Here is a 24,462-nt window from a genome sequence, read left to right as displayed (position 1 = left end):
CATTAAAGGAGTCAAGAGGATGGGCCGAGGGCTTGCCCGGGTGGGTCAAGACAAGCTCTCCAGCAGACCAGCTCCCCACCCCCAGTCTAGGCAAATTAGCAACAAACCCGCCCTCCTCGGAGGCTTGGGAGGCTTTGGGGAGGATGGTCTGGGCTGGTGGATCAGCAGAGACCCCTAGTGGCCTGGGGGTGGATGGCAGACAGCCGGGGCGCCCGCTCCCGCCGCCCCCCACTCCCTCCGCCCACTCACAATACATCCCAGGGAATGGCGTTGGTTTTTCTAAAATCCCCAACTGGAAGGGCCTTCGCAAGGTCATCCAGTTGACTCCCCTGTCTCACAGGCATCCTAGTACAATAAAAATTACAGCTATTTCAAAATAACTTAAAGGAAAACTTTTCTAATCAGTCCTTTCCTTCACTCCTTCATTTCTTCTTACCATCGTGGTTTCTTCCAGGAGTTTCTTCCTTGAGTGGAAATTAAGTCTTCCCACGCAGCATAAGCCCTTTCGCTGTTAACAGTGAAGAAAGATGGCTCGAGGGGCTGACACAGCTCCACCTGGGCTGACATCAGACCATCGTGTCAGAGTTCACAGTCATTGCCAGTTCATTTGTTCCCCGCCGTCTCCACCCTCCGCTTCCAAAAGTAATTGCAGAGCCTTTCACTTTTTCTTAGTAAGGGCTTCCTTTTGAACAAGTCATCTTTCTTTGTTCCAAAAATGAAATGTGGAGTAAAACTCACCCAGTGACCACTGTGGTTCAGAAAGAATGACTGATGGCCCCAGGAAGCCAGAGCCTGGAAGCTGGCCCACGGGTGGCGTCCAGGAGTGCAAGCTCTCAGGCGTCCTAAAGCTGCTCCCCTACCTCGCTCTGCCCCTCCCGAGAGGCTCTTGGCCTCTCTGTGTCTCTGGGAAACAGCACACAAGGAGCAGGAGGGGGATGAGGTCTGTGGAGTCCAGCTCGTTGATTTCCATCTGACTTCTGGTCACCTGGTCCATGCCCTAAAAGATGTCATTGCTGGGGAACTCTAAGTTTTCAGCTTTTTGGCCCATTTCCTACTAGAAAGTAAGAGACTGCATGCTCCCCAGCCCGGTGGAACGGCTCCACCAGAGGAGCCGGGAAAGTGCCCACGATTCCCAGCCTTCTGGCAGTTTCCAGAGGATTGCAGACACCACTGTCATGCTCCTGATCATGGCAAAGAATTCCTGGGCTGGATAACCAGCTTTCAGCCCCTGGTTCCTGGACAACTCAAGCAGGCATGTGAGTCTCCGGATGTTGAAATGTCACTGAAACTACCAAATGTGCTTCTAGCCTCTTCATGAGGCCAAGGAGCCTGGCAGGAAACAGCTCTGTGTGGGTCTAGACAGAGCACCATCTACCTGGTTTGGAGTCTGTTGAGACCCAGGAGGAAGCTGTCGAGAAGATAATAACACTGTGTGCTTAGCCAACGTCTTCTCCCCAGGGGGCTCCCACTGCCGCTGTAGAAGCTCCTTCCTCAGAAAAGACCGGTACACGGTCTCCAGAGACGCAGCCCCATTGTCTCCATAGAGACAAGGTTCTAGCGGGCTGGAGACTAAGGCGTAACCAGAAATAGTTGCAAAGTCAAGTCACGGAGCTTGTCTGGGACAGAGACCGCAGCTTCGACTTCTGGGGCTTGGCCTTGCTCCAGGAACACCGAAGGCAGGGAGGCAGGAACGAAGGGGCGTGTGTCAAGGCGTGACCACCACGGCTAGGCATGCAGCCCCGGATGAACCTCTGCTGTCGCTAAGTAAGGAACCCAAGAGGCCCTACGTGTCTAGGACAGGCTTTAAACCCTTGTTGTGCCATTCCCTAGTGGCGTGACTTTAGCCAAAGGAAGTGGGAAATGATTTATTGGGTGCCTAAATGTGCCAGGCACTGTGCTAACCTCGGAGCCTGGCTGTCTGACTCCAAAGCTCATCTCTCCATGGGAGCATCGGTGCCACGCTTGGAGCCGGAAGACCTGGGTTCGAGGCAGAGCTATGTGACTCAAGAAGGTCACTTCCATTCTCTGGACCTCAATTCCTCTTCAGGCAAATAGAATAATCTCTCCTCTGCTGACCCCATAGGTAGTGGTGAGATTAAAATGAAATAGCACGGTGAAAGAATGCTCTCTGATATTCAGTGTGTATGATAAATAGGTAGTTTTCAGACCCATCTGATCTTTGGGACCATGTGAGGGAGGTTTTTAAAAAACACAGATTGCTGATGGTCTAATTCAATGGTCCTCAGAATCTGTGTCTTAAAAAACACCCCAGTGGGGACTTCCCTGGTATTCCAGGGGTAAAGAATCCGCTTTACAATGCAGGGGACACGGGTTCGATCCCTGGTCAGGGAACTAAGATCCCACGTGCCTCGGGGCAACTAAGCCCGTACGCCATAAGTATTGAGCTCGCGCGCCTCAACTAGAGAGCCCACACGCCACAAACTACAGAGCCCACACGCCCTGGAGCCCGCAGTCCACAACTAGAGAGAAGCCACCACAGCGAAGAGCTCGCGCGCTGCAACGAGAGATCCTGCATGCCGCAACTAAGACCCGATGTAGCCAATAATAAATGAAAACAGAAGAAAAGAAAACAAAAAAACACCCCAGTTCTCAGGCAGGTTTGTGAAACAGCTCATATTTACAAATGTAAGAGATGAATATCATTTCCCCAGACCTCAGGGATGCCAAGATTTTGCTTCCTCTCCTTGCCCCAGCTAAGATGGGGCCAGCCCAGGCCCTGCCCACGGTCTCTACCCATGAAGTTCTCCGTCCCATTCCTTTACTAATGTAACTTGGCCTCTTAGCACCTCCCAGCAAAGACCCAGAGTAGGAGGAAAGGGCAGGAAAGAGAAGGGTCTGAGCCAATGCATAAATTGCCTTTAGTTACCCAAACTGGGGAAGCTGGCATGGAGGCTAGCCAAGCCACAAGTCTGAGAACCAGCCAGAGTTTGAATAAGCCGGTGAAGTATCCAGGTGATAGCTCACTCTTTTGCCTCTGGCTAGTAAAAATGTGTTGGTTGAATCCCAAGACATACATCTTATATTTATTTGACTGGCTTTGCTTGTGTTTTTCTAACCTTGCTGGATATTTTTTCCGAGGGGCAGGGGGTGGGGTTGGGAGAGAAAGTCTGGGACAACTTTTTACGTTTGAAATTCCCAAATATCCTTATTCAATGACGAGCACTGTGGCATGGGTGATTCCAAACCAGAGATTATTAAAAAGTCACTGCCATTAGTTTTAGGGTGAGTGGCATGGAGTGGATTCTCCCCCCCCCATTAAATTTACCTTCCACGTTTGCCTCAGCCTCACATCATCTCAGTATTGCTTTACACCGTGGGAGAATGTTTGGCTGGGAGGTTGGGACGAGGGGAGCTCAGGCTTGGAGCAGACTCACAGCTGAAGAGTCAGGCTTCGAGGATTCCTGGGTGTTAGCACCGAGCCAGACACATCTTATAAGTGAGGAGACTGAGGCGTGAGGAGACTGAGACAAGAGGTGCTAATTCCCAATCCACCTTCATTCCTTGGGTGCCCACGCTGTCTCTGTACTTTCAGGTTTGGGCTGTTTTTATCTGCTCACTTGCCTTCAACAGCTGTTGAACCTCTGTGATTCCAGGAGCACCTTGCAGCCTAGTTCTTGGCACGGGGTGTGGGGCCAGTGTTCGTGGAGGAAGGAGGGCTGGGTTCTAGCCTTGTTGCTGCTACGCAGCTGGGGGACCGCGGGCAAGTCGCTTGGACGTCGAAGCCTCAGTTCCTTATCTGTACCTCAGGGAGCTGAAATACTCAGATTGTAAGGGCCCTTCCAGCTTCTAGGCTTCTGCAGGTCAGACTCAGCGTTACCCTGGAGCTGTACAAATGAGAAGGCCAAGAGTTCTGCTCAAAGAATAAACCTCGCTGGTGGGGAGGCCCTCACCGATCCCAGAAAGGAAAAGTCGAGGCAGGAGCTGCTCCCTCCCTTCCCCAAGGTCACAGCCGTAGAGGTGAACCGAGTATGGGAGCGAGGCCTCCTCCCGCCCCACGCCCGCCCCCCCCAGGAGCCAGATGGGAGGCCCGGGCGTGGAGGACGGGGATCCAGACTCCTGCCCCGCTGCTGCTTATTTATAGCCCGTGCTCCTCCAGCCCTGGGCCGGACAGTACAGGAGGGTAGAAAAGGCAGCTCGGAGGAGACGCCAAGGGGGCTTAAGCAGCTGAATCGAATGAGACAATGAGACGTATAAGTCAGTACCGACTGCCTCTTCCTGGGAGGGGCTTGGCCAGCTTCCCGGGTGCCAGGGTCTGGGAGGTGACGCGCCCTGGCTATCCCCTGGCCTTTGATGCCTCTCCTTTGTCTGTCGCTCCCTGTGTGCAGTCACTGGCTCCAGGTTTCCTCCAAGTGCACGTTTCTCCTCGCTCCACACTCTAGACCTTCCTGCAGCCTGAAGGCCCAAACTCCTGCTGGTCCTAAAACCAAAGCTAGGAAGCCAGGGGCCTCCTTTTCCCCCTATTTCCTTGGCCGTTTTCCTGCCTAATTCCTTACAGCTGGCCTTTTGGGCAGGTTACCCGGTTCAAGCCCTGTTTTTACACGTGGACCTGTGGTCGGGGGCACCGGAGGGTGGGCGCTAAGCGACCCTGGTGGGTCTCCTCAGGCTCCCTCCTCTACACCTCATTCGCGCCTGCCTTGCTGTCTCCAAACGAAGCCTGGAGACCCCGACCTCTCGCGCCCAATTCCTTCCTCACAAACCCTCCCGAGCAGAGCAGAGCGCCCGGCCGCCGAGCAGGGAGGCCTTGCTGCCCTTCTCGGAGACCCACGGCCGAGCCTCCCTCCTGGACCTCTACATCAAGTCTAAGCGGTATTAGCCCAGCTCTTAGGTGGCAATGATGAGGGTACCAGGGGGGGGGAAATGGTTTTCTTAGCTGCTTTGGATTGTCTGGGGGAAACGGGCAGGCAGTGACAGTGTGGGGCGGAGGGGACCCCCGTGGTGGGCTCTGTGTTGGGGGCCGGAGGGAGAGGAAGTGGCCGATGAAATGTGCCCGAGGCTGGCTGAGGGGAGGCTCATGTGAGATTCCTGGAAGACAGGTTATGAAGAGGCCAGGAGGCTATTTTTTATTATTATTTAGCAAATATTTTAGTAGCCGTGATGTGTCAGGCCCTAAACTACGTGCTAAGGATACAAAGAGGATATGTTGGAGGCCACTTTGTGTGGATCTTGGTGTAATAAGTGCTGTGCTACAGGTACTGGGAAGCGAGGCCCTGGGGTGGGGGTGGGGCATCTGGAGACAACTGAGCGTGAGCAGGTGAAGCCTGGTACTCAGGCCTGGCCTTGGGTTGGAATCACCTGGGGAGCTTTCAACACCCGCCCCGCCCCCCCACCAAAAGCCCTGGCCACACCCCTGACCAGTTAAATTAGAATCGCCGGGGATGGAACCTAGTTACCAATACTGGAACTTGCAAAGTGAAGCCAAGGTGGGGACCACTGGTTTACGGGATAATTTAATGTCTCAGGTTTGCAGGGGAATGGAATGGCTAAAGGCATGACTATTGTTGGTTGGTTTTTTTTCAGATTGAGCCTGCTTATTCACACTTTCTAGGGAGCCATGAGAATTGCTTTCTGGATTTGGGTCTGGGAGGAGCAGGAAAAGGGAGGAGGGAAGGCAGGAAGGGGGAGGGGAGAGGAGAAATTTGGGGCTGTGGCACCTAAGCTCTTAGTAGCATTGTCACAAACCACGCCTCCCTTACTGCCAGGACCTCCTGCAGAATTCCCCCAGTTCCATATCTGGAGTCTCCAATAACCCCCAGGGGATTGTGGTCCCAGCCTCAGCGCTCCAGCAGGGCAACATCGCCATGACAACTGTCAACTCACAAGTGGTGTCAGGTCTGTGCAGCGGATTGTGGGGAACACCCCTGGGAGGAGGCCGGGTGGCCCTGAGGGAATTCCAGGGTTGGGGGGCAGGGCACTGAACAAAACGTCCTAGGAAATGGGAGAGGTGCCCCCTGCCGTGGGAGGGGCTTCCAGCTGAGTTTCTTGACTAAAGTGTTCTGTAAGCTTATAGATGGTTAGCAAGACCTGATGGTGGTGGTTTGGAACAAATTTGGGTCAAAGTCTCATAAGCCCGTCAGAGACCCTTCCGCCAAACACACAGACAGACTCTATTCTCTGGACCCCATCCCCATCCCACCCCTCCTCCACAGGGGCTGAATGCCTCCAGAGTAGAGGGTGTTTACACGTGAGTGCCAAGGCCATTGGGAACCCTGCTTGCCCTCACTCCTACCCACCCCTATGGCAGGGGACTCCAAAAGTGGTTGTCTCCTCAGGTGGAGCCTTATACCAGCCGGTTACCATGGTAACCTCCCAGGGTCAGGTGGTCACCCAAGCAATCCCCCAGGGAGCCATCCAGATCCAGAACACACAGGTGAGTGTGTGTGTACAGTGTAGGTGTGTGCACATGTGCATGGGTTTGGGGGAGGGCAACCGTACGCTTTACTGCCTGCTAGGCACTTTACACCAGTAACTCCTTACATCCTCATTATTCCTCTCAGGGGTATCATTACCCCCACTTGACAGAAAAGAAGGTGGGTGTTGGAAAGGTTTTATCAGCTGGGATTTTGCTGCCTCTCGGGGTTACATCGAGGGATCCTGCACTTCCTATTGCTGGTCTACACTCCGAGCCACTCTGTAGCTCAGTGGGGTAGAGCGTACACAAGGGGGCCAGGGTGGGAGTGAGAAGATCTGAAGTCAGAGGCCCGAGATCTGACATTAACTCTGCCATCTCGGATAAGTCACCTAACCTCTCTGAGCCTCTGAGTTTTTATCCATAGACGAGGGATTAACACCAGCTGCACACAGCCCCAGCAGCCTACAGAGCTGATGTGAGGGCTGACCACGGTAATGGATAGGAAAGCGCTGTGCAGACTCTAATGTACCCCAGGAACGCTACTAACTATTGGATGGTTTACGGCAAATCTCTCTCTCCTGTGCCCTTTGCATGACCCTGTTTCCTCTGTCTCCTCTCTCATCCCCTTCTCCCCCTCCCCTCTTCCTCCTTCTTCTTCTTCCCTTCTCCCATTCTCCGAGAGGCTGGCGCTGGGTGACAGGAAAGGTAACCTCCCCCGGGCCCTCAGAATGAGTTGGGAAAGGGGATTGGCAGCGAGAGGCTGCCGTCACTATGGCAACAGGTCCCTAGCCGCTGGCCCGCCAGGCTGCTGATGCTGGTTTTTTCTCCACGTGCCCTGAAGGTTAACCTTGACCTCACCTCCCTCCTGGACAATGAGGATAAGAAGTCCAAGAGCAAACGAGGAGTCTTGCCCAAGCACGCCACCAATATAATGCGTTCTTGGCTCTTCCAGCATCTCATGGTGAGTGTGTGTGTGTGTGTTGGGGTGTGGAGCTGCAGCGTGGGGTACGAATAAGCCCTTGGGCACCAGGCCATCCTCCCTAGATCTGCAGAGGGCGTGGCCTCAACGAGAGGCCCTCTGATAGGGATACCATCTTCCAGAGGCCAGGGCAGAGGGAGGCTTAAATGGGACCTACAGCTGGGAGTTCCAGTGCTTGCAGCTGCTGCCTCAAAAAAGTGTGGCATCGATGAAGGAGTGGGGACAGACGCATTCTGGAGAGAACGAAGTACTGGGCAAGTGGGCAGGGTGGTCTCAGGGACAGGGCGAGACTCCGTGGGAGCCGGGGCTGTGCTCACTGGTTCAGGGCCTCCCCCCGCGGTCGGCCATGCTCACCCCTGCCCTCTCCCGTGGAAGAAAATGCTGATTCTGCACCAGGACTCTTCTGCTTCCCGAGTCCTCAGTGCTGGGGGAAGCAGAGGGTGTGCGTCCATTTCCCTCTGATCAGAGGAGGCACAGGCTGGGGAGCCGTGGTTGAGCCCACCCCCCGGGGGAGCAGCCCAGGCCGAAATCCTGGCCTCACGTAACCAGCCGGGCTCAGAAATGCAGAGCAGCTGCTTTCATGAGCCTCTTTCGTAAAATGACGACACAGCCTCAGATTTAAGTATAATGTTTATAAAGCACCTGCCGTGTGCACCTAACATGAGGGTAGTTGTGTTTGTGTGCAGTGTAAGTTACAGCAGACAGGGCTTGAATATCAGGAGTGACTTCAAAGCTGCAACCTCCTAGTATCATTCAAGGGCTGGAGCCATAATGAAAGCCAGTGACTCTGTCTGGGCTGAGTGTGTGTGTGTGTGTGTGTGTGTGTGTGTGTGTGTGTGTGTGTGTCTGGGGTGGGGAGGTAGATTCTTCGAGCACAGGCGGGCTCCCAGTGGTCTGCAAGCTCTTGGCCTGGCACGAGTAATAGACACACAGACAGAAGACAAATACCAAGCTTGGGGCTGTAGATATATTGGTCGGAAAAGTGTGGGGAAGAATCAGGAGTTAGGGGGACTCTTTCTTCAGAGAAAAGGAGAGAAAGCCAGTGGATTGAGGGAACTAATTAATCAGTCAATTGTCAGCCCTTTATTTGAAATGGAAGTGCCTCCAAAAGCCAGGGTGCCCAGGCCCAGGTGGTCCTAGGATCTGGGGATCTTAGGATCTCCTGCCCCCCAGCAGATGGCCAGAACTGCTCTGAGGTGCTGGATGCGGCCTGAGCTCTGCGCCCCCACCGGTATGTACACCCTCCCCGCCGACTCTGGGGAATGAGGACTCGGGGCCGCCCCAGCGTTTGCTGAGGAAGCACATCTTTTTTTTTTTTTTTTTTTTAATTAATTTATTTATTTATTTATTTTTGGCTGTGTTAGGTCTTCGTTTCTGTGCGAGGGCTTTCTCCAGTTGCGGCAAGTGGGGGCCACTCTTCATTGCAGTGTGCGGGCCTCTCACTATCGCGGCCTCTCTTGTTGCGGAGCACAAGCTCCAGACGCGCAGGATCAGTAGTTGTGGCTCACGGGCTTAGTTGCTCCGCGGCATGTGGGATCTTCCCAGACCAGGGCTTGAACCCGTGTCCCCTGCATTGGCAGGCAGACTCTCAACCACTGCGCCACCAGGGAAGCCCAGGAAGCACATCTTGAAGGCACCACCTTGGGAGCAAACAATAACCAAATTTGGAGAGAAAGCGCTGGAAGGCTGAGGGTTAAAGCGAGGAAAGGAGGTTGGAGAGACTCCCGGAGCCTAGTGATGAAGCCAGGCCCAGCCTCGGCCTCTTACTCTGACTCAGTATCTGGAGCTCGCGGTGGGGATGCCCAGGTCTCCTGCCTGTTCTCTCTTCCATGTTGTTAGAGAGCCAGAGGGCTCGGCTGGACTTGGTGGCCCTGAGAGCCCAGTGTCTGTGCGAAGCTCCCAGCCCCAGCGCCGGGAAGAGGGCCTCTGTAGGGGAGGTTCTGTCCCTGTGCACTGACCTGTAACACCCAAGTTGGGGTCACCCAGGCTACCTCCCCGGCCCCAGCCATGGACCTAGAGGAGGCCATGTGTTACGCTGTGATGCTGTGTAACTGTAGGGCTGTGGGTTTGGTGGAAAGCTCGTGGGCTTTTGAGGCAACCAAACCCAGCTTCACATCTAGGCTTTCCCTCTTCTTCTGTGATCTGGCCACACTCACCTCTTGTGGAGATCATGACGGAGCAGTGAAATGAGTGCAAAGACCCTAGCACACTGGGTCTTATTAAATGTTCGTTCCCTCCCTTCTCTTCCTTTCCCTACCCCCATCATGAAGATTGATGTGAACACACCTACAACCTTACTTCTGAGGGGAGAAAAGGCAAGTATAGGAGGGAGAGGAGCCTGGTGTCCAGGCCAGGGCCCCCCACTGACTCCTGTCACTTCCGGTGCCTCCCGCACCCGATGGCAACTCACCCCTGAGTTAAGTCTTCAGCCTGAGACAGAGGGTAACACTATCCATCCCTCTTCTGACCTTGGACTCAGTTCATGTCCTGCCTCTTGCCCTGCCCTTCGCCCTCCTCCTGCTGAACCCCCTCAATAGCTCAGGGTCTTTCCCTTCCACTCCACAGCCACCTCCAGCCAGATGTGGGAAGTCAGAGGAAGGTGGAGGCAGGGAAGAGAGGGTGTAGCAGCTGAGCACAAAGCAGAGGGGAAAGAAGGACCCAGGTTAGAGCTGCAGGAGGGACCTGGAACGACGGCGGGGACCTGCTGAACAGCGTGAGTGAGGCTGTCACCCGCCCCGGGCCCTCTGCATCTCAGAGTGCACTCAGTGTGGATACTGTTGATAAAGCACTTGACATTGGCAAGTCCTCCCCCACTTAATGCCTTCCCCACAGAGGCCACGGAGAGAGGACAAGAGAGTGACCCGTGGGCCTTTAAAGTCAGAACTCAGAACTTCTGGAAGAGGGGGAGGAAGAAGATGGGGAGAAGTCCAGTCTCTAGGGACTTAGCATGACGCAGTTGTCCCCTGCAGGCCAAGGCTGGCTCCCCAGATACAGGTGGGCACACATTTCCCCTAAACCCCAGCTCAGGAAACAGCCTGTGAAGGCTCTTGGTAACAGGGCACAGTGGAAAGAAGACAGGCTTTCAAGCCAGACAGACAACAGTATGAATTGAGGCCCTTCCACTAGCTGGGCAATCACTTTATTTCTTTGAAAAAGGAGATAATACCCATTTTCCATGGTTGAGAAAACTAAGTGAGATAACTTATGTAAAGAGCCATGGCTGATACACAATCACACTCAAGGAATGTGAACTTTCTAGAACAGCAGACCAAGAGCAAGTTTTTGAGGCCAAGGCCCAACATCTGTGAAAGTTATTTAGAGGTAGATGGCTGTTGTTCTGTTGTTCTGATCTGTAATACCTCCTGATTCTCCCATCATTTGACCCTAAGAATACATTGACTAATACTGTTACTTACCTGTTCTGTGTGTATATGTGTGTGTCGAATCTACATGTTGTATATCTCTGACTCAGCTGTCAATTGTTTAAGAATAGAGATCATACACGATACCTCTTCTCTTCTCTGGGCCCCAAAGCATTGCTTCCCAAAATGGGTACCTTTATAGGATGTTATAGGTGTTGCTCCCAAGAAAGGGTACCCTGATGAAACAGATTTGGGAAAATCTGGTTATACGAAGTTTAGCTTATTTCTTTACCCTTAGTATACTAGGGGGGCATCATGAATTTGAAAGAGGGGGCATGGCTTGAAGCTTTTCCCAAATATTTGATCACTCTGAGTCACTCTCGTTTTCATTGTTGCTCTGAGGAACAACTCTGAGACTGTAGTTCTTGGAGAACCCCACTCTGTGGCAACGTTGTATTAAGCACATAGTAGCTGTTCAGTCTTAGAAAAGGTATGAAAAAGGGCAGATCTCAATATCAGTCGATGTTCTCATATCCAGTGCAGGGGAGACTAATCAACTAATTTGTTGATTGTTTAACTGGAAAAGTTGATTGAAGAAAGAAACAACTGTTAAAAAGATACATTTTATTTTTTTAATTTATCTTATTGAAGTAGAGTTGATTTACAATGTTGTGTTAATTTCTGCTGTACAGCAAAGTGACTCAGTTATACATATATATATTTACATTCTTTTTCAGATTCTTTTCCATTATGGTTTATCACAGGATATTGAATATAGTTCCCTGTGCTATACAGTACGACCTTGTTGTTTAGCCATCCTAGTTTACATCTGCTAACCCCAAACTCCCAATCCTTCCCTCCCCGACCCCCGTCCCCCTTGGCAACCACAAGTCTGTTCTCTGTATCTGTGAGTCTGTTTCTGTTTCACAGATATGTTCATTTGTGTCATATTTTAGATTCCACATACAAGTGATATCATATGGTATTTGTCTTTCTCTTTCTGACTTACTTCACTTAGTATGATAATCTCTAGGTCCGTCCATGTTGCTGCAAATGGCATTATTTCAGCCTTTTTTATGGCTGAGTAGTATTCCATTGTGTGTGTGTGTGTGTGTGTGTGTGTGTGTATACCACATCTTCTTTATCCATTTATCTGTCGATGGACATTTAGGTTGTGTCTCTGTCTTGGCTATTGTGAATAGTGCTGCTGTGAACATAGGAGTACCTGTAAGATACATTTTATTTTGATTTAAAAGACATACATAATATATTTGTTTGCTAATGTTTTGATATAAGGACAAGGTCATTTTCTGATTAAAGTTTGTCATTTTACTTGCACAAACTTCTCCTATAAGATCTATAAATTTCATCTTTATTTAAAATGGAATAAGAACTTTGGCTTTTGGGAAGTAATCTGTCTGCAGGATATTTCTAGATTTTTATTGTGTATCCCAGTATCTTATACTTGTCTCACCCGATCTCACTTTTAAGCAAATTTGAGTCTGGAGTCTTTCCAAAGCACTCCACTTAGTTTTCTTAGCAACAACTCTTGCTTTTTGCACTCATATTTTATTGGTTTACAGAATAAAGTTACATAATTACAGTAACATGTATAACTGGCATAAACTAGTCAACACAAACACTGCTGACTTTCTGACAAGCACATAAATTGGCTAATGAACATTCTACAAAGTAACCTATTCATCTCAAGCCTTCAGGACACTGTAGACAGCAGTTCTAATGGTTGACAGCAGAAAGGGAGAGCGTGGTATAATCTGCAGACTTGTTTAATAGAGATCGGTTATTAGAACTTCTATTGTAGATGCTGGCTTTCCTGTTTTCTTCTTTCCCTCAGGCAGAAGTTAGTATTCTTTGATTCCTTTTGCCCTGTGTCCAAGGCTTCTTGTCATTTCCACTGTTCTGTGGCACTAGCAGCTATAGAAATGTATTCAGATGACAGCGTGCTCCTGAGATGGAGGCTAAACCCCAGAGCCTTTTTGCTGTTAGGCTGCAGTGAGACTGGGATGGTTTCATCCATTAGTTCCTTGCTTCTGGGTCCCTGAAGAATACAGTGAGATTTTCTTGCTACTGCATTTTGGCTGAAAGCAGCTAAACTCCTGCTGGAAGCAATCATTCCATTGTAAATCCAGATAGGGTGAGAAACCCTGGCAGAGGGTCCTCTCCGTGGAGGAGAGAGGGAGGGGCCCAGCTCAACCCCCGCTTCTGCCCTCACCCCCTCTTGTCCAGATCCCAGCCTCCCCCTGTCCTGCCTGGGTGATTCTGCTTATTCCCATCAAAAATGTGACTGTTCTCTGTGCTGCTGTTACCCAGGCACAGGAGCAAGTTTACAGAGTATTTTCTGTGTGGGGGGAGAGGGTTGGGGGAGCCTAGAGAAGAAACCAAGCCCCAGCGGCCCTGACACCATCAAAGGAGCCCCTCCTCCCTTAGCTACTTCCATGTGCCAGGTGCGGGCCAAGCATCTTCCTGCATCATCTCGTTTCACCCGCCCAGCCAGCGGGTGAAATGATCCTCATTTTACCAATAACAAAACTAGGCTCCATGAAGGTAACGCATTCCCCAAGGTCCCGCAGGATTTGAACCCAGGTCTGTGTGGCTTGAGCCTCTAATGTCTCACCCACTAGGCTGTTACTGCCTCTGCATTGACGCAAGAAACCACAGCATCTCTCGGTTCCCATGCAAAGTCTAGGTAAAGCAAAGGGGGACCCCGACCCTCAGCTGAGGCCCAGAACCCCGTCCTGGGACAGCTGCAGGATTTTGATAGCCTGGCCCTAGTTTTAGATATAGTGAGGCTTTCTTACTATCTCATCCCTTCCTCTTCCTTCCGTATCCATCACATTCACAAGCCTGGCACGCATCCAGCCAGGGTCACAGTTGCACTCTGCTTGCAGCCATCTCACCCCCGCCCCACAGAGCTGAGGACCTTGCTCCAGGGCCCTCGTATAAACTCGGCTATAGTCACAAAAGCTGAGTGCACAAAAACACCAGGAGCCTTCTCTGTTTGATTCTTTTGGTATTGAAATATAACTCACATACCATAAAATTCACTCTTTTTAACTGTACAATTCAGAGGTTTCAAGTATATTTACAAAGCTCTGCAATCATCACCACTATACAATTCCAGAATATTTCATCACCCTGGAAAGAAACCCTGTACCCATTAGCCGTCACTCCCCTGCCTCTAGAAACCAGTGATCTACTTTCTGTCTCGATGGGTTTGCCTATTTTGGATAATTCACATGAATGAAATCGTACGATATGGAGTCTTTTGTGACTGACTTCTTTCATTTGGCGTGATGTGTTCAGGGTTCATCCATATTGTACCATATAGCAGTGCTTCATTCCTGTGTATGACTGAACAGTATCCCATTGTGTAGATAGACCACATTTTGTTTATCCGTTCATCAGTTTATGGACATTTGGGTTGTTTCAACTTTTGGGCCTTGAGTGTTGCTGCTACACACGTTCCTGTACACCCCACGATTCTGAGCCCGTCCTTATCTTTGGGATTCTTTGTCAGATTCCCAGCCATCCTCACCCACAGGGCTAGAGCCTCACATGCTGGGCTCATCCCCGCTGTGGGTACAGCGTGTGCCCTGCACACAGGCTCCCAGCCAAGGAAGGCTCGTGGAGGTGAGATCCAGTTGGTTGCCTCTGCGCCTTGGTGTTGCCTTCAGTCACTCAGCAAACATTCTTGCCCCCTTCCCTGTGCCTAGCATTGTATTAAGCTCTGAAGGAAGCATGCATCTATCCCTGTCAGAGGCCCATGTACAGGCTTCATCGACAGCTGACTTAGAACAGCGGTGGCTCTTACAACAGAGAGAGGCAGTCTATGGAAAGGGCGTGGTACTCGGAGGCAGGATCTAGATTTGAGTCTCACTGCCCCCTCTACGTAGCCAGCAGACCTGCGGTGAATTGCTTAACCTCATTAAGCCTCAGTTTCCTCTGCTGTAAAATGGGAATCACGATACCCAGCTCAGAGTGTTGTTGTGAGGATAGAATAAGATGATGGATGTGAAGGTACTTTGTCCTGATACAGACACAGATGCTGCTACAAATACCCTCAGTCTCCCTCCAGGAATCCCCACAATCTGCCCTGCCTTGGAAAATGCTGAGAGAAACCTTGACACTTCTAGGGAATCCATGGAGGAAAGTAAGAAACCTTGAAAAGCAAGAAAATGGCCTAGGGAGACTGAACCATTCTTGTTCCAGAATACCTTGTCTACTGCTTTTTCCTTTAACTTCATCACCTTATCTGAAATCTCACTCATCAGAGACCCACTTAAAATTATCCAATCCTTGTCAAAATACCTACAGCGAGGCCCTGAGGCCATCACTCCTTCACAGCTTAGGTATGAATTAGTCCAAAAGCTTGGTTTTCTATACCCACTCAGCTAAGATCACTTTCATGGGGAAAGTGCCAGTGCTTATTATTGGTAGAAGATGAAGATTAGGACATTTTTAAACACAGCATTTTGAGGAGGTAAGCCAGACTGGGGTGCCAGAGGAAAGGTTCCTAGCAATTGTTTTCAACCTCTTCTAGGTCCTTGACCCTTTTGAGAATCTGATGAAAGCTTTATCTCCATCATCATGAACATAGTTGCAGGGGATTTGACCGTGAAGCCCTAGAGGCCAGAGGCCTCCAATTCAGGAAGCTGACTGTAGGATAACATGAAGACCCGGGGATTTGTGAGAGGGGTGCTGGGAAGAGTCAACAAGGCACCAAAAAGGCAGAAGCTGACAAAGTCTGTGCTCTCCAATCTCAGAGTTTACCCAGGTCTAGTTCTGTTCCCTGAAAGTAGAGGAAGATCTCTTGTTTGTTCTTCCTGAATCCCGGGGGCTTCTCTCCACCAGAACACAGATCTTTAACTAAACTGTCCACTAACACCTAAGCTTCAGGTAGGAGACATGATTTCAGCACTCAAAGGGCTGATAAATTAATCGGGGGAATAAATCATACACATACTACGAGCGGTCATCCCATGATGTAATCAAGTGCTGTTACACAAACACACACGCAAGGGGTTGGGGAATAGATGACTCGATAGAGGTGAGGGGGCTTTGCCCATCCTGCTGGTCAGACACATCCAGCATAGTGTGTCCAGGACTGAGCATCAGATATCAAAAGGTCCTTCGACAAGTTGTGTCCAGAGAAGGGCAGCCAGGATGGGGAAATGTCTGTTCAAATGACTTCGACAGGAAATGTGTCACATGATGAATGGTTAAAGGCTGGGGATGTTTGGTCTGTAGAAAAGATTAGTTCCTTTAGGGCAGCCTGGTACAGTAGAAGGAACAAGGCTTTGGAGGCAGACAGACCTGAGATTGAGCCCTGCTCCATTTTTTACTGACTATATGACCTTGAGCGGGTCAATTAACTTCTCTGATGTCAATTTCCTCTTCATAAAATGGAGATAATAATACCTACCTATGGTGAAGATCAACAATATGTTAAAAAGCACAGTAGCTGACAGAGGTGGAATGGACGTGGTTAAAGATACAGGGGGTGTGGGTCCCAGCTCTGCCACGTACCCCCAATATAACCTGGGGCCAGTTTTTAATGCCTCTGGGCTCGGTTTTCTCATGTGCAGAAGGTACCCCATCCCCGTCCCCCTTCCCCCACAAATATGCTTGAAACAATCAGTTGTGGGAATAGCATTGTTAATACGTAGGCAGCCTGATACAAGCTAGAATTCCCCCACCTTCTCCTACCCATCTTCACATCCACAAACACACGCAAAGGGAATGGTGACAAGTACCAGTTACCCCTTAGGGTCCTATGATCAGTCAACGAAGACATACTGAACACTCGGCACGGGCCAGGCATTTTCCTCGGCACCAGTGAGGTGGGGATGAAAAGACAGGTGTGGACCCTTTTCTCAAACATTGCAGCCTGTCTGGTTGGGGTGAAAAGCAACAGATCATCCTTGTAGTGTGTGGAATCCTGGGTAGGGTGAGGGCTCAGAGCTCATGGGGGGGACTTAAGGGGTTGGGGGCAGGTTAAGAAGGACCAATCTTGCTGCCTTGAGAAGGATGGATTGAAGAAGAAGCCAGAGGGAGGGAGAGTGGTTTTGTAATTGCAGGAGGGTGAAGAAAGGGAAAGCAGTAGATTTTTACAATGAGAAACTATACGGCAATGAACATGAATGTGATTGTTACACAGAACAGCCATAAGTGGATCTCACACCATACTGTGGAGTGAAATACTGCATGCTATATGATTCCATTTATATAGAGTCCAAAACCAGGCAAAACTAAACCATAATGGTTAAGGATGTAACATAGATAGTAAAACTATAAGGAAAAGCAAAAAATGTAATTACCATAAACATCAGGTTATCTTTGGGGAGGATATCTTTGGAGGTAAGTGATTGGGAGGGGGCAGAAAAGGGGCTGCTGGGGTGCTGGTAGAATTCTATTTTTTGACCTGGCGGGTCAAATACATGGGTATTTGTGATACTACACCAAGCTATGCATTTCTGTTCTTTGTGCTTTTCTGTGTGTGCACAATTGTAAGTGGGGAGGGGAGTTGAAAAGAGAGAGAAATGGAAGAGTGGGACATATAAGCAAGGGCAGCTACAGCAGGAAAGGGAGGGTCCTTGGGTGACTTGTGTGCTCCTCTCCATCCCAAACTGCTCCAGTATCTCTGAAGTCAGTGTGTGCCCTGCATCTCCGATGTGATGAAATGTGGTTGTTTCAGGGCCCCTCACCATCCTGGCTGCCTCCCTCCATCTGGTCTCTGGCCCTTCTAGAGCAGCGGCCACGCTATCAAGCTGTGGCCGCAGCAGATCATGTGCCCACAGTTGGTCAGGAGCGAGAAGGGAAGGAGGGTGTGTTTGACCCCAGTGCAGGAAAGTGGGAAAGCCAGCTCCAGGCCCTGCTCCAGCGGCAGCTCCGACTCACACCTGCAGGCCGCTGCTTCCCACACCCTGTGTCCCTCCAGCACGCGGCCGGCCTCCTGCTGGTCTTCCTGGGCTAGGAGGTGCGTGCACCATCTTGGGTGGGCTTTGAGTGAAAGACGTGGCCAGGGGCCCATGGGCCAGCCTGGCTGAGCTGCTTTCAGACCTGGGACCCTAGGGGGAGCCCATAGTTCGAACTGAGAGATGCCTTCAGCTTCAATTTAGCCCAGATGAGACTTGAGTTACGGGACCAGAAGGGAGGTGTCAGGGAAAGAGTTTGGTTAGACGTCAGAGGAGCGTCCTAATGCCAACTGTGGTGTTGTGAAATGCCTGCTCAGTACACATCCTGCAATTCCCTTCCCCAGAGACTAAATATTCAATGATACCATGTCTGGGAGTCTTCGCCATGTGGTGCAGAGTGAGTCAGTGCAGCACACGTGCTTTGCCTGCATCATTCATTCAATCATCCCTGAAGTCCAAGGAGTAATCACCATCTTCTTATTTCTATTTTAAGCCCAGGAAACTGAGGATGGCATACATCGAACGATAAATTGCCAAGGTCACGCGGCTGGTTAAGTCGTGGGTGCAGGACTTGACCTCTGCAAAGGCCATGCTCTTAACCACCAGGCAGCACTGCCCGGTCACCTGAGGCTCCCTGCTGGCCCTGAAAAGGAGCTGTAATTTTCTGGTCCATCCTCTGTCTCTTCTAGAGGGCTGCTGTCTGTGCCCTTCCCTCCCGACTCCAGAGGAGTTCCTCCAAATAGTTATCAGAGAGCAGCTGCCGCGGCCTGATGGCTCACCACCATCTCGCTGGATTCCTCTCCCCGTCCCTGGCCTCGAGCCGTTCCGATTGTGCTAAAAGTAGCACTGACCAAATCGAGGGCTGTCCAGGGGCCAGGACTATTTTGACTCTGTCCTCAGGAATCATCTGGTGTGAGGCGTAGACAAGCTGGAGGCATGGACAAGCTGGACCGCTCCCATGAGCTCTCAGACATGGCGCCAGGAATGTTCTGGCGACACACCTGTCCCCAAGGCCGTGCCAGATGCTGCCACTCACCCCATGGCCTCCCCCGCATGCCTTACGAGACACTGGTCCCAGGAGCGCTGGGTGGTGGGACTTGCCCCCCAGGAGGATAAGGGCTTTGTATCCCTACCATAAGAGGACAAGCAGCCAGTTTCAGGGACCCTGCCTCCCTCCCTCTCCATTAATTGGGAGCACGTTAATCTGTGGACTGATGGCATCCACTCAGAATGGCGGCCCGCACCGGAAGCCTCCTTAGAGACAGCAAACATTATCTGGGTGAGCCTGAAGCATTTCCTTCTCTGGAGGTTTTTTTTTTTTTTTAATTTTTTTTTCTTTTAATTAACTAACTAATTAATTAATTATTTATTTGTGGCTGTGTTTGGGTCTTCGTTTCTGTGCGAGGGCTTTCTCTAGTTGTGGCGAGCGGGGGCCACTCTTCATCGCGGTGCGTGGGCCTCTCACTGTCGTGGCCTCTCTTGTTGCGGAGCACAGGCTCCAGACGCGCAGGCTCAGTAATTGTGGCTCACAGGCCCAGTTGCTCTGCAGCATGTGGGATCCTCCCAGACCAGGGCTCGAACCCGTGTCCCCCGCACCGGCAGGCAGACTCTCAACCACTGCGCCACCAGGGAAGCCCCTCTGGAGGTTTTTAATGGTGGACGAGATTTGCATCTGACTGACTTGAATATAAGTCCCAGTGCAAAGCCCCTGTCTGGAACGCCCAGGTCCTCCTTTACTGGGATGGCTTGGCCATTCTTCAAAATCCAATTGAAGTCCCTCCTCCCTAGGGAGGGCTCCCCTGACTTCGCTTACCACCTGATGGGTACTTACACACGACTTTTTTTTTTTTTTGGCTCCAGAATCTGAGCTCTTTACTAAGACACTTTACAGACTGCAGTGCTGAAGACACACTACTTTCTAATAGAGGCTTTTTCCTTTGCCTGTAGCCTGTCCCTCTAAGCTGTGAGCTCTACGGCCGGGTATCGTTCACTTGCGGGCACCTCCGGGGTAGCAGCTTCCCAGCGTTTGTGGTTGATGAACCGGCAGAGTTGGCGAGGCTCAGGGAACAAGTCAGCCATCTCCTTCTTGTGCTGGTTCACTCATCTGTTTCATACACGAACACTGAATATCCACTCTGCCTGTTACTGGTCTGGACACTGGAGATGCAATGTCTAATAAGACTGGGTCCCTGCCTGAGAGCAACTCCCAGGAGAGGGGGAGATATCTATCACCATATAGTGGGCTAAAGGCAATTATTCAAGTGCAGCAGCGACTAACTTTGCCCGGGGGAGCTGGGGGAAAGGCCTCACAGAGGACTTGACCTGTGAAAGGTCTTTGCAGAAGCTCAGAAACGCACGCAGTGGAAAAGTGGGAGAAAGAGCATTCCAGCAGAGGGAACAGCATGTGCAAAGGCGTGAAGGTATGAAGGGCCTAGTGGGGCCCGGGAAGGCCAAAAGGTTACTATATTTTTGCTGTGTTCTCAGACCGGTTGCCACGGGTGACAGGGAAGCTGCTCGGCTCCTTATCAGGGCCGCTGAGCTTGGAGCTCCACGGGGCAGGGGAGGAGGGCTGGGCCACCACCCCTCCCGGGAGGGTGTCAGATGCATGGAGCCCCTGGGAGGCTACAGTCTCCTCCCCACCTCCCTCGGCTCCTTCCCAGTTAGATGAAATGGGCTCCTATGACACCGACGTGCTTTCCTTCTTGTTACAATCTTAATATTATATGGATCACGAGTCCCAGCTGCCCTGGCGTTGTGGTCAGGGTCAGAGGTGTGAATTAAAACAACACACGACCCTGATTGCTTCAGTCAAGGGACCCTGAGGACACCGAAGAGGTTCCTTTCCTTTGTCACCGATGATGAGAGTCTGTGGAGGTGGCTGGTCTCAAGTTCATCCCATAGAGAGCTTTAAGTACCTTGCCAACGTTGTCCAATAATAGTATGAAGAGCGATCTCTTATTGAGAGCTTTACAAGTATAATTTCTTTTTTCTTTTTTTTTATTTTTTATTTTATTTATGGGTGTGTTGGGTCTTCGTTTCTGTGCGAGGGCTTTCTCCAGTTGCGGCGAGCGGGGGCCACTCTTCATCGCGGTGCGCTGGCCTCTCACTATCGCGGCTTCTCTTGTTGCGGAGCACAGGCTCCAGACGCACAGGCTCAGTAGTTGTGGCTCACGGGCCCAGCTGCTCCGCGGCATGTGGGATCTTCCCAGACCAGGGCTCGAACCCGTGTCCCCTGCATTAGCAGGCAGATTCTCAACCACTGCGCCACCAGGGAAGCCCCCATATAATTTCCTTTAATCTTTAGATGACTTTATGATGCGGGGTTAAGTGATGGGCCTGAGATCTCATAGCTCTTCATGATAGAGCCAGAATCTGAGTCCCGGTCTTCAGGACTTTGGAAAGCCCAAGCACCACTATCTCGTACCACCTCAATAAGGGGATGATTCTGACCTGAGGACAGCTTGGCCCTCTACCCTGAGAGCTCCTGAACCTCCCCTAGCTGCCAGGGCAAGGCTCTGACCCATTCAGACGCTCATCACACCTATATTGCAAGCCTGCTGGGTGCCAGGTGTTATGCAGAAGCCTGGGAAAGACACACAAACACATAGACCCAGACTTCATGGGGCTCACCACCCAGTGGAATCCAGAAGGTCCCCTAACCCACGGCCACCCCAAACTTTCCCAGTCTTTAATGTGACCTATTCAGCCTCCCCAGCGCTTTGGCCAACACCCACTTCTCCTAAGCTTCTCTGGTGCTTGTTACCCAAACCCCGGCACCTACCGCCTTGTTTCTGCTTTCTTTTGCTCGGCAGCCATTTGTACTTCAGGTACATGTGGCGGGTGTTGGGGATACATTAATAAGAGCTGGTCTCTGCCCTCATGAAGCACGATCCAAGAGAGAGACAAACGTGTAATCAGTGCAGGACTGAAGGCCCTGCCCCACGTCCTCACTCACCCTCACAAAGACACTGACTCCGTCTCACAAAGTGGCAGCATGAAGTGATGGGGGGAGCCCGGACCAACGTCAGAACTGAGTTCCGAGCTGCTGCCGCCATCTGGGGGACAGTGGAGATAGTCCTTCAGTTTCTTCACCTAACCTGCCTCTTACCAAGTTTTACCGATATGCTTTATTAAGTGAAATTAAGTGCATGAAAGCATTTCATAGGCTATAAAGTATGACACAAGTCGTAGTTATCATTATATTTATCTTCTGTCTCCTAGGATGCCTGCATGAATCTGCACACGTAGTAGATATTCAGTAAATGTCAGTTAGTTTAAATTAAATGGATTCGTTCACCCGTTTACCACCTTCTGAGAGTCCTATGGGCTTTAGAGGCCACTGTCAATCCTAATATTGATAATGCCTGACCTGCCTGTTTGGGGGTGGACCAAGTGAGAATGTGACGCTGCTTTGGAAGTGATCAGGATTGAACTGTACCAACCCTTGGGAAACCACTTGGTCCTCCGCCACGGGGGGCTGGGCTCAGGGCAGGTGGCCCTCCTCAGGCACAGAGCAGCCTCCCTCCAAGCCCTTGGCCATCCTTTCGGGGGAACAACATTACACTTTCCCCTTTTTGGGCTTCCAAACCACTGGGGCTACCTGGCCCGCGATGCTGCCTGTGTCGTGGGCATGGTCTCTAGGGGGACCAGGCCACCACGTGCCCACCCCTCACTAGCCCGTCACCTCTCATTTCAGCACCCCTACCCCACAGAGGATGAGAAGAGGCAGATCGCGGCCCAGACAAACCTCACCCTCCTGCAAGTGAATAACTGGTGAGTTAGTATCGTCTGCCCAGAGGCTCTCAGACCCAGGGGCCACTTGCTGGGCAAGGGAATGCATAGCAGGGGAAAGAGGCTAGAGTGCCCAGCCTGGCCTCAGTCTCAACCTGGCGACCATGCCAGCCGTCCCATGTGGGCTGGAAGCAGATATCCGGAATCAACACCTACAGCCTCATCTGCAGCTTCTCAGCGCCCTCTCCTGGGAGACTGTGTCAGGAACATCACTGGAAGCGTCTTGCCTAATAGAAAACCCAGCCCCACCTGCACTACAGACACACAAGGGTGCCTGCATCCCACAACCCGAGGCCACCGGTGGTCATCTGGTCTACTCACCACCCATGTAAAAAGAGCTCAAGCTGAAACACTCTGCAGGGCTGGGAGCAGGAAGGATAGGGAGGAGCTGGCAGTTCTCACCCCACAGGGCTCCCGTGCTCCCCTCCTCTGTGGCCGGCTGGGGTGTCATAGAGATCTCAGAGGGCAAGTTCTGGCTGGATGGGAGCAGACCCTTGGTCCTCTGGAGAGAGGTCAGGTCAGAGGTTAGTGCCTTTGACTCGGGGGGCTCTTCCTTCCTCTGTTCAGTCCTGACCGGTCTGGAGCAGAGATTCCTGACCCTTCTCACGCATTCATCCCACGCTGGTTTGTGGTCACCAAGCCCCCTGGTGACGTCACAAGCTCCTCGGTGCCCAGGGCTCATCACAGCTGTGCTTCCACACCCTAGACCGGACCCCGGTCTGTTCCGTACAAGGACCAGCTGCTGAGAGTCTGGAAGCGGCTTGGCGCTCTCTGCACACACACGCACACACATGCACACACGTGCACACACACACACACACAGACACACGTACCTGCGCACACATGCTCCCGCCCCCTGGTGGTGACTTACCCGTCTCCATCTTACCCCTGGGCAGGTTCATCAATGCCCGGAGGCGCATCCTGCAGCCCATGCTTGACGCCAGCAACCCCGACCCTGCCCCCAAAGCCAAGAAAATCAAGTCGCAGCACCGGCCCACCCAAAGATTCTGGCCCAACTCCATTGCTGCAGGGGTGCTGCAGCAGCAGGGCGGTGCCCCGGGGACAAACCCCGATGGTAAGAGCTGGGGCTGAGGGTACTGTAGACGGGGGCGGGGGGCTGGTTGGGAGGGGGCTCCTGGAGCTCCTACGGGTGCAGCTGTGCACAGAGTCAGGGGCTGAACGTCTACACACTTGAGTGGCCGTGTCAGCTCTGTCACAATACTTATCCCTACCCGATCCCCATCAAATGACGTATGTCAGCCTGAAAGAAAGGGATTTTTTTTTTTTTGCATATATTTTAACAAGCCAAAAGCAATCTCACAAAGACGAGTGGGAGTCAGCTGGTGGTCATCTGAGTCAGTGGCTTCTCAGCAGAGTCCCCCCTCCTCAGTCCCACACCCACCTGAAGTCCCTCAGCACCGGTGAGTGTTTGCACAGTTCCCCAAGAGCCAGGGCCATCTATACATACCGAAGCAGGCAGCTGGCTTGTGAACGGAGGCCAGGAAGAGCTTTGTTTTCCCAGCTTCTCCATCACACCCTCCGTATACACGTTTCTAATTGCCGGTCGCCTGGTGCACAATGAATAATTCAATGAGCCACGAGCCAGACAACATTTTATAGCTTAGCATGTGAAGCTAGCTCTGTGTGGGAAGTGGAGTGGAGGTGCACACGTGTGCAGGAGTACCTTCATGTATGCATGCATTTATGTGACTGGGTACCAGTTCTGTGTGGTGGGCAATAGTCTTATGAGGTAGAGTAGAAATCAACAGATTTTGAGCTTGACCAACCAGGGAGAGAATCCCAGCTATATCATGCCTGACTGTGTCATTCTGAGCTAATGACTCAACTGTCTGAGACTGTTTCCTCCTCTTTAGGATGGGGATGATAATACCTACTTACAGAATTCTTCGAAAGGCAACAGTGTTTGACATACTTACCCAGAAGATGCTCAGGAAGTGGTACCCAGGAGTGCCGCTGCTTGGGATGGGGCAGGGAGTGGCTGACAGGGCAACAGACAGGAGACTT

At 51.5% G+C, this 24,462-nt stretch overlaps 1 protein-coding gene across 4 annotated transcripts in view; it reads left to right on the top strand.

Annotated features, from left to right (window-relative positions):
* The window catches only part of PKNOX2 (PBX/knotted 1 homeobox 2), a 258,706-nt gene that overhangs the window by 231,970 nt on the left and 2,274 nt on the right, over positions 1 to 24,462 (top strand). For 3 of the 4 annotated variants that reach the window (XM_059930120.1, XM_059930118.1, XM_059930119.1), the window contains 5 exons: positions 5,721 to 5,850; positions 6,291 to 6,388; positions 7,212 to 7,331; positions 22,343 to 22,419; positions 23,334 to 23,512. In XM_059930120.1, the coding sequence (XP_059786103.1) occupies positions 5,721 to 5,850; positions 6,291 to 6,388; positions 7,212 to 7,331; positions 22,343 to 22,419; positions 23,334 to 23,512 (604 nt within the window). The remainder of the gene's footprint in view (positions 1 to 5,720; positions 5,851 to 6,290; positions 6,389 to 7,211; positions 7,332 to 22,342; positions 22,420 to 23,333; positions 23,513 to 24,462) is intronic. The other variant, XM_059930121.1, reaches the window with a different exon arrangement.

This window comes from Balaenoptera ricei, chromosome 8 (genome assembly GCF_028023285.1).
Source record: "Balaenoptera ricei isolate mBalRic1 chromosome 8, mBalRic1.hap2, whole genome shotgun sequence".
NCBI lineage: Eukaryota > Metazoa > Chordata > Mammalia > Artiodactyla > Balaenopteridae > Balaenoptera > Balaenoptera ricei.
The sequence above is the reverse complement of the archived record's forward strand: the minus strand, read 5'-3'. Positions and strand labels throughout refer to the sequence as shown.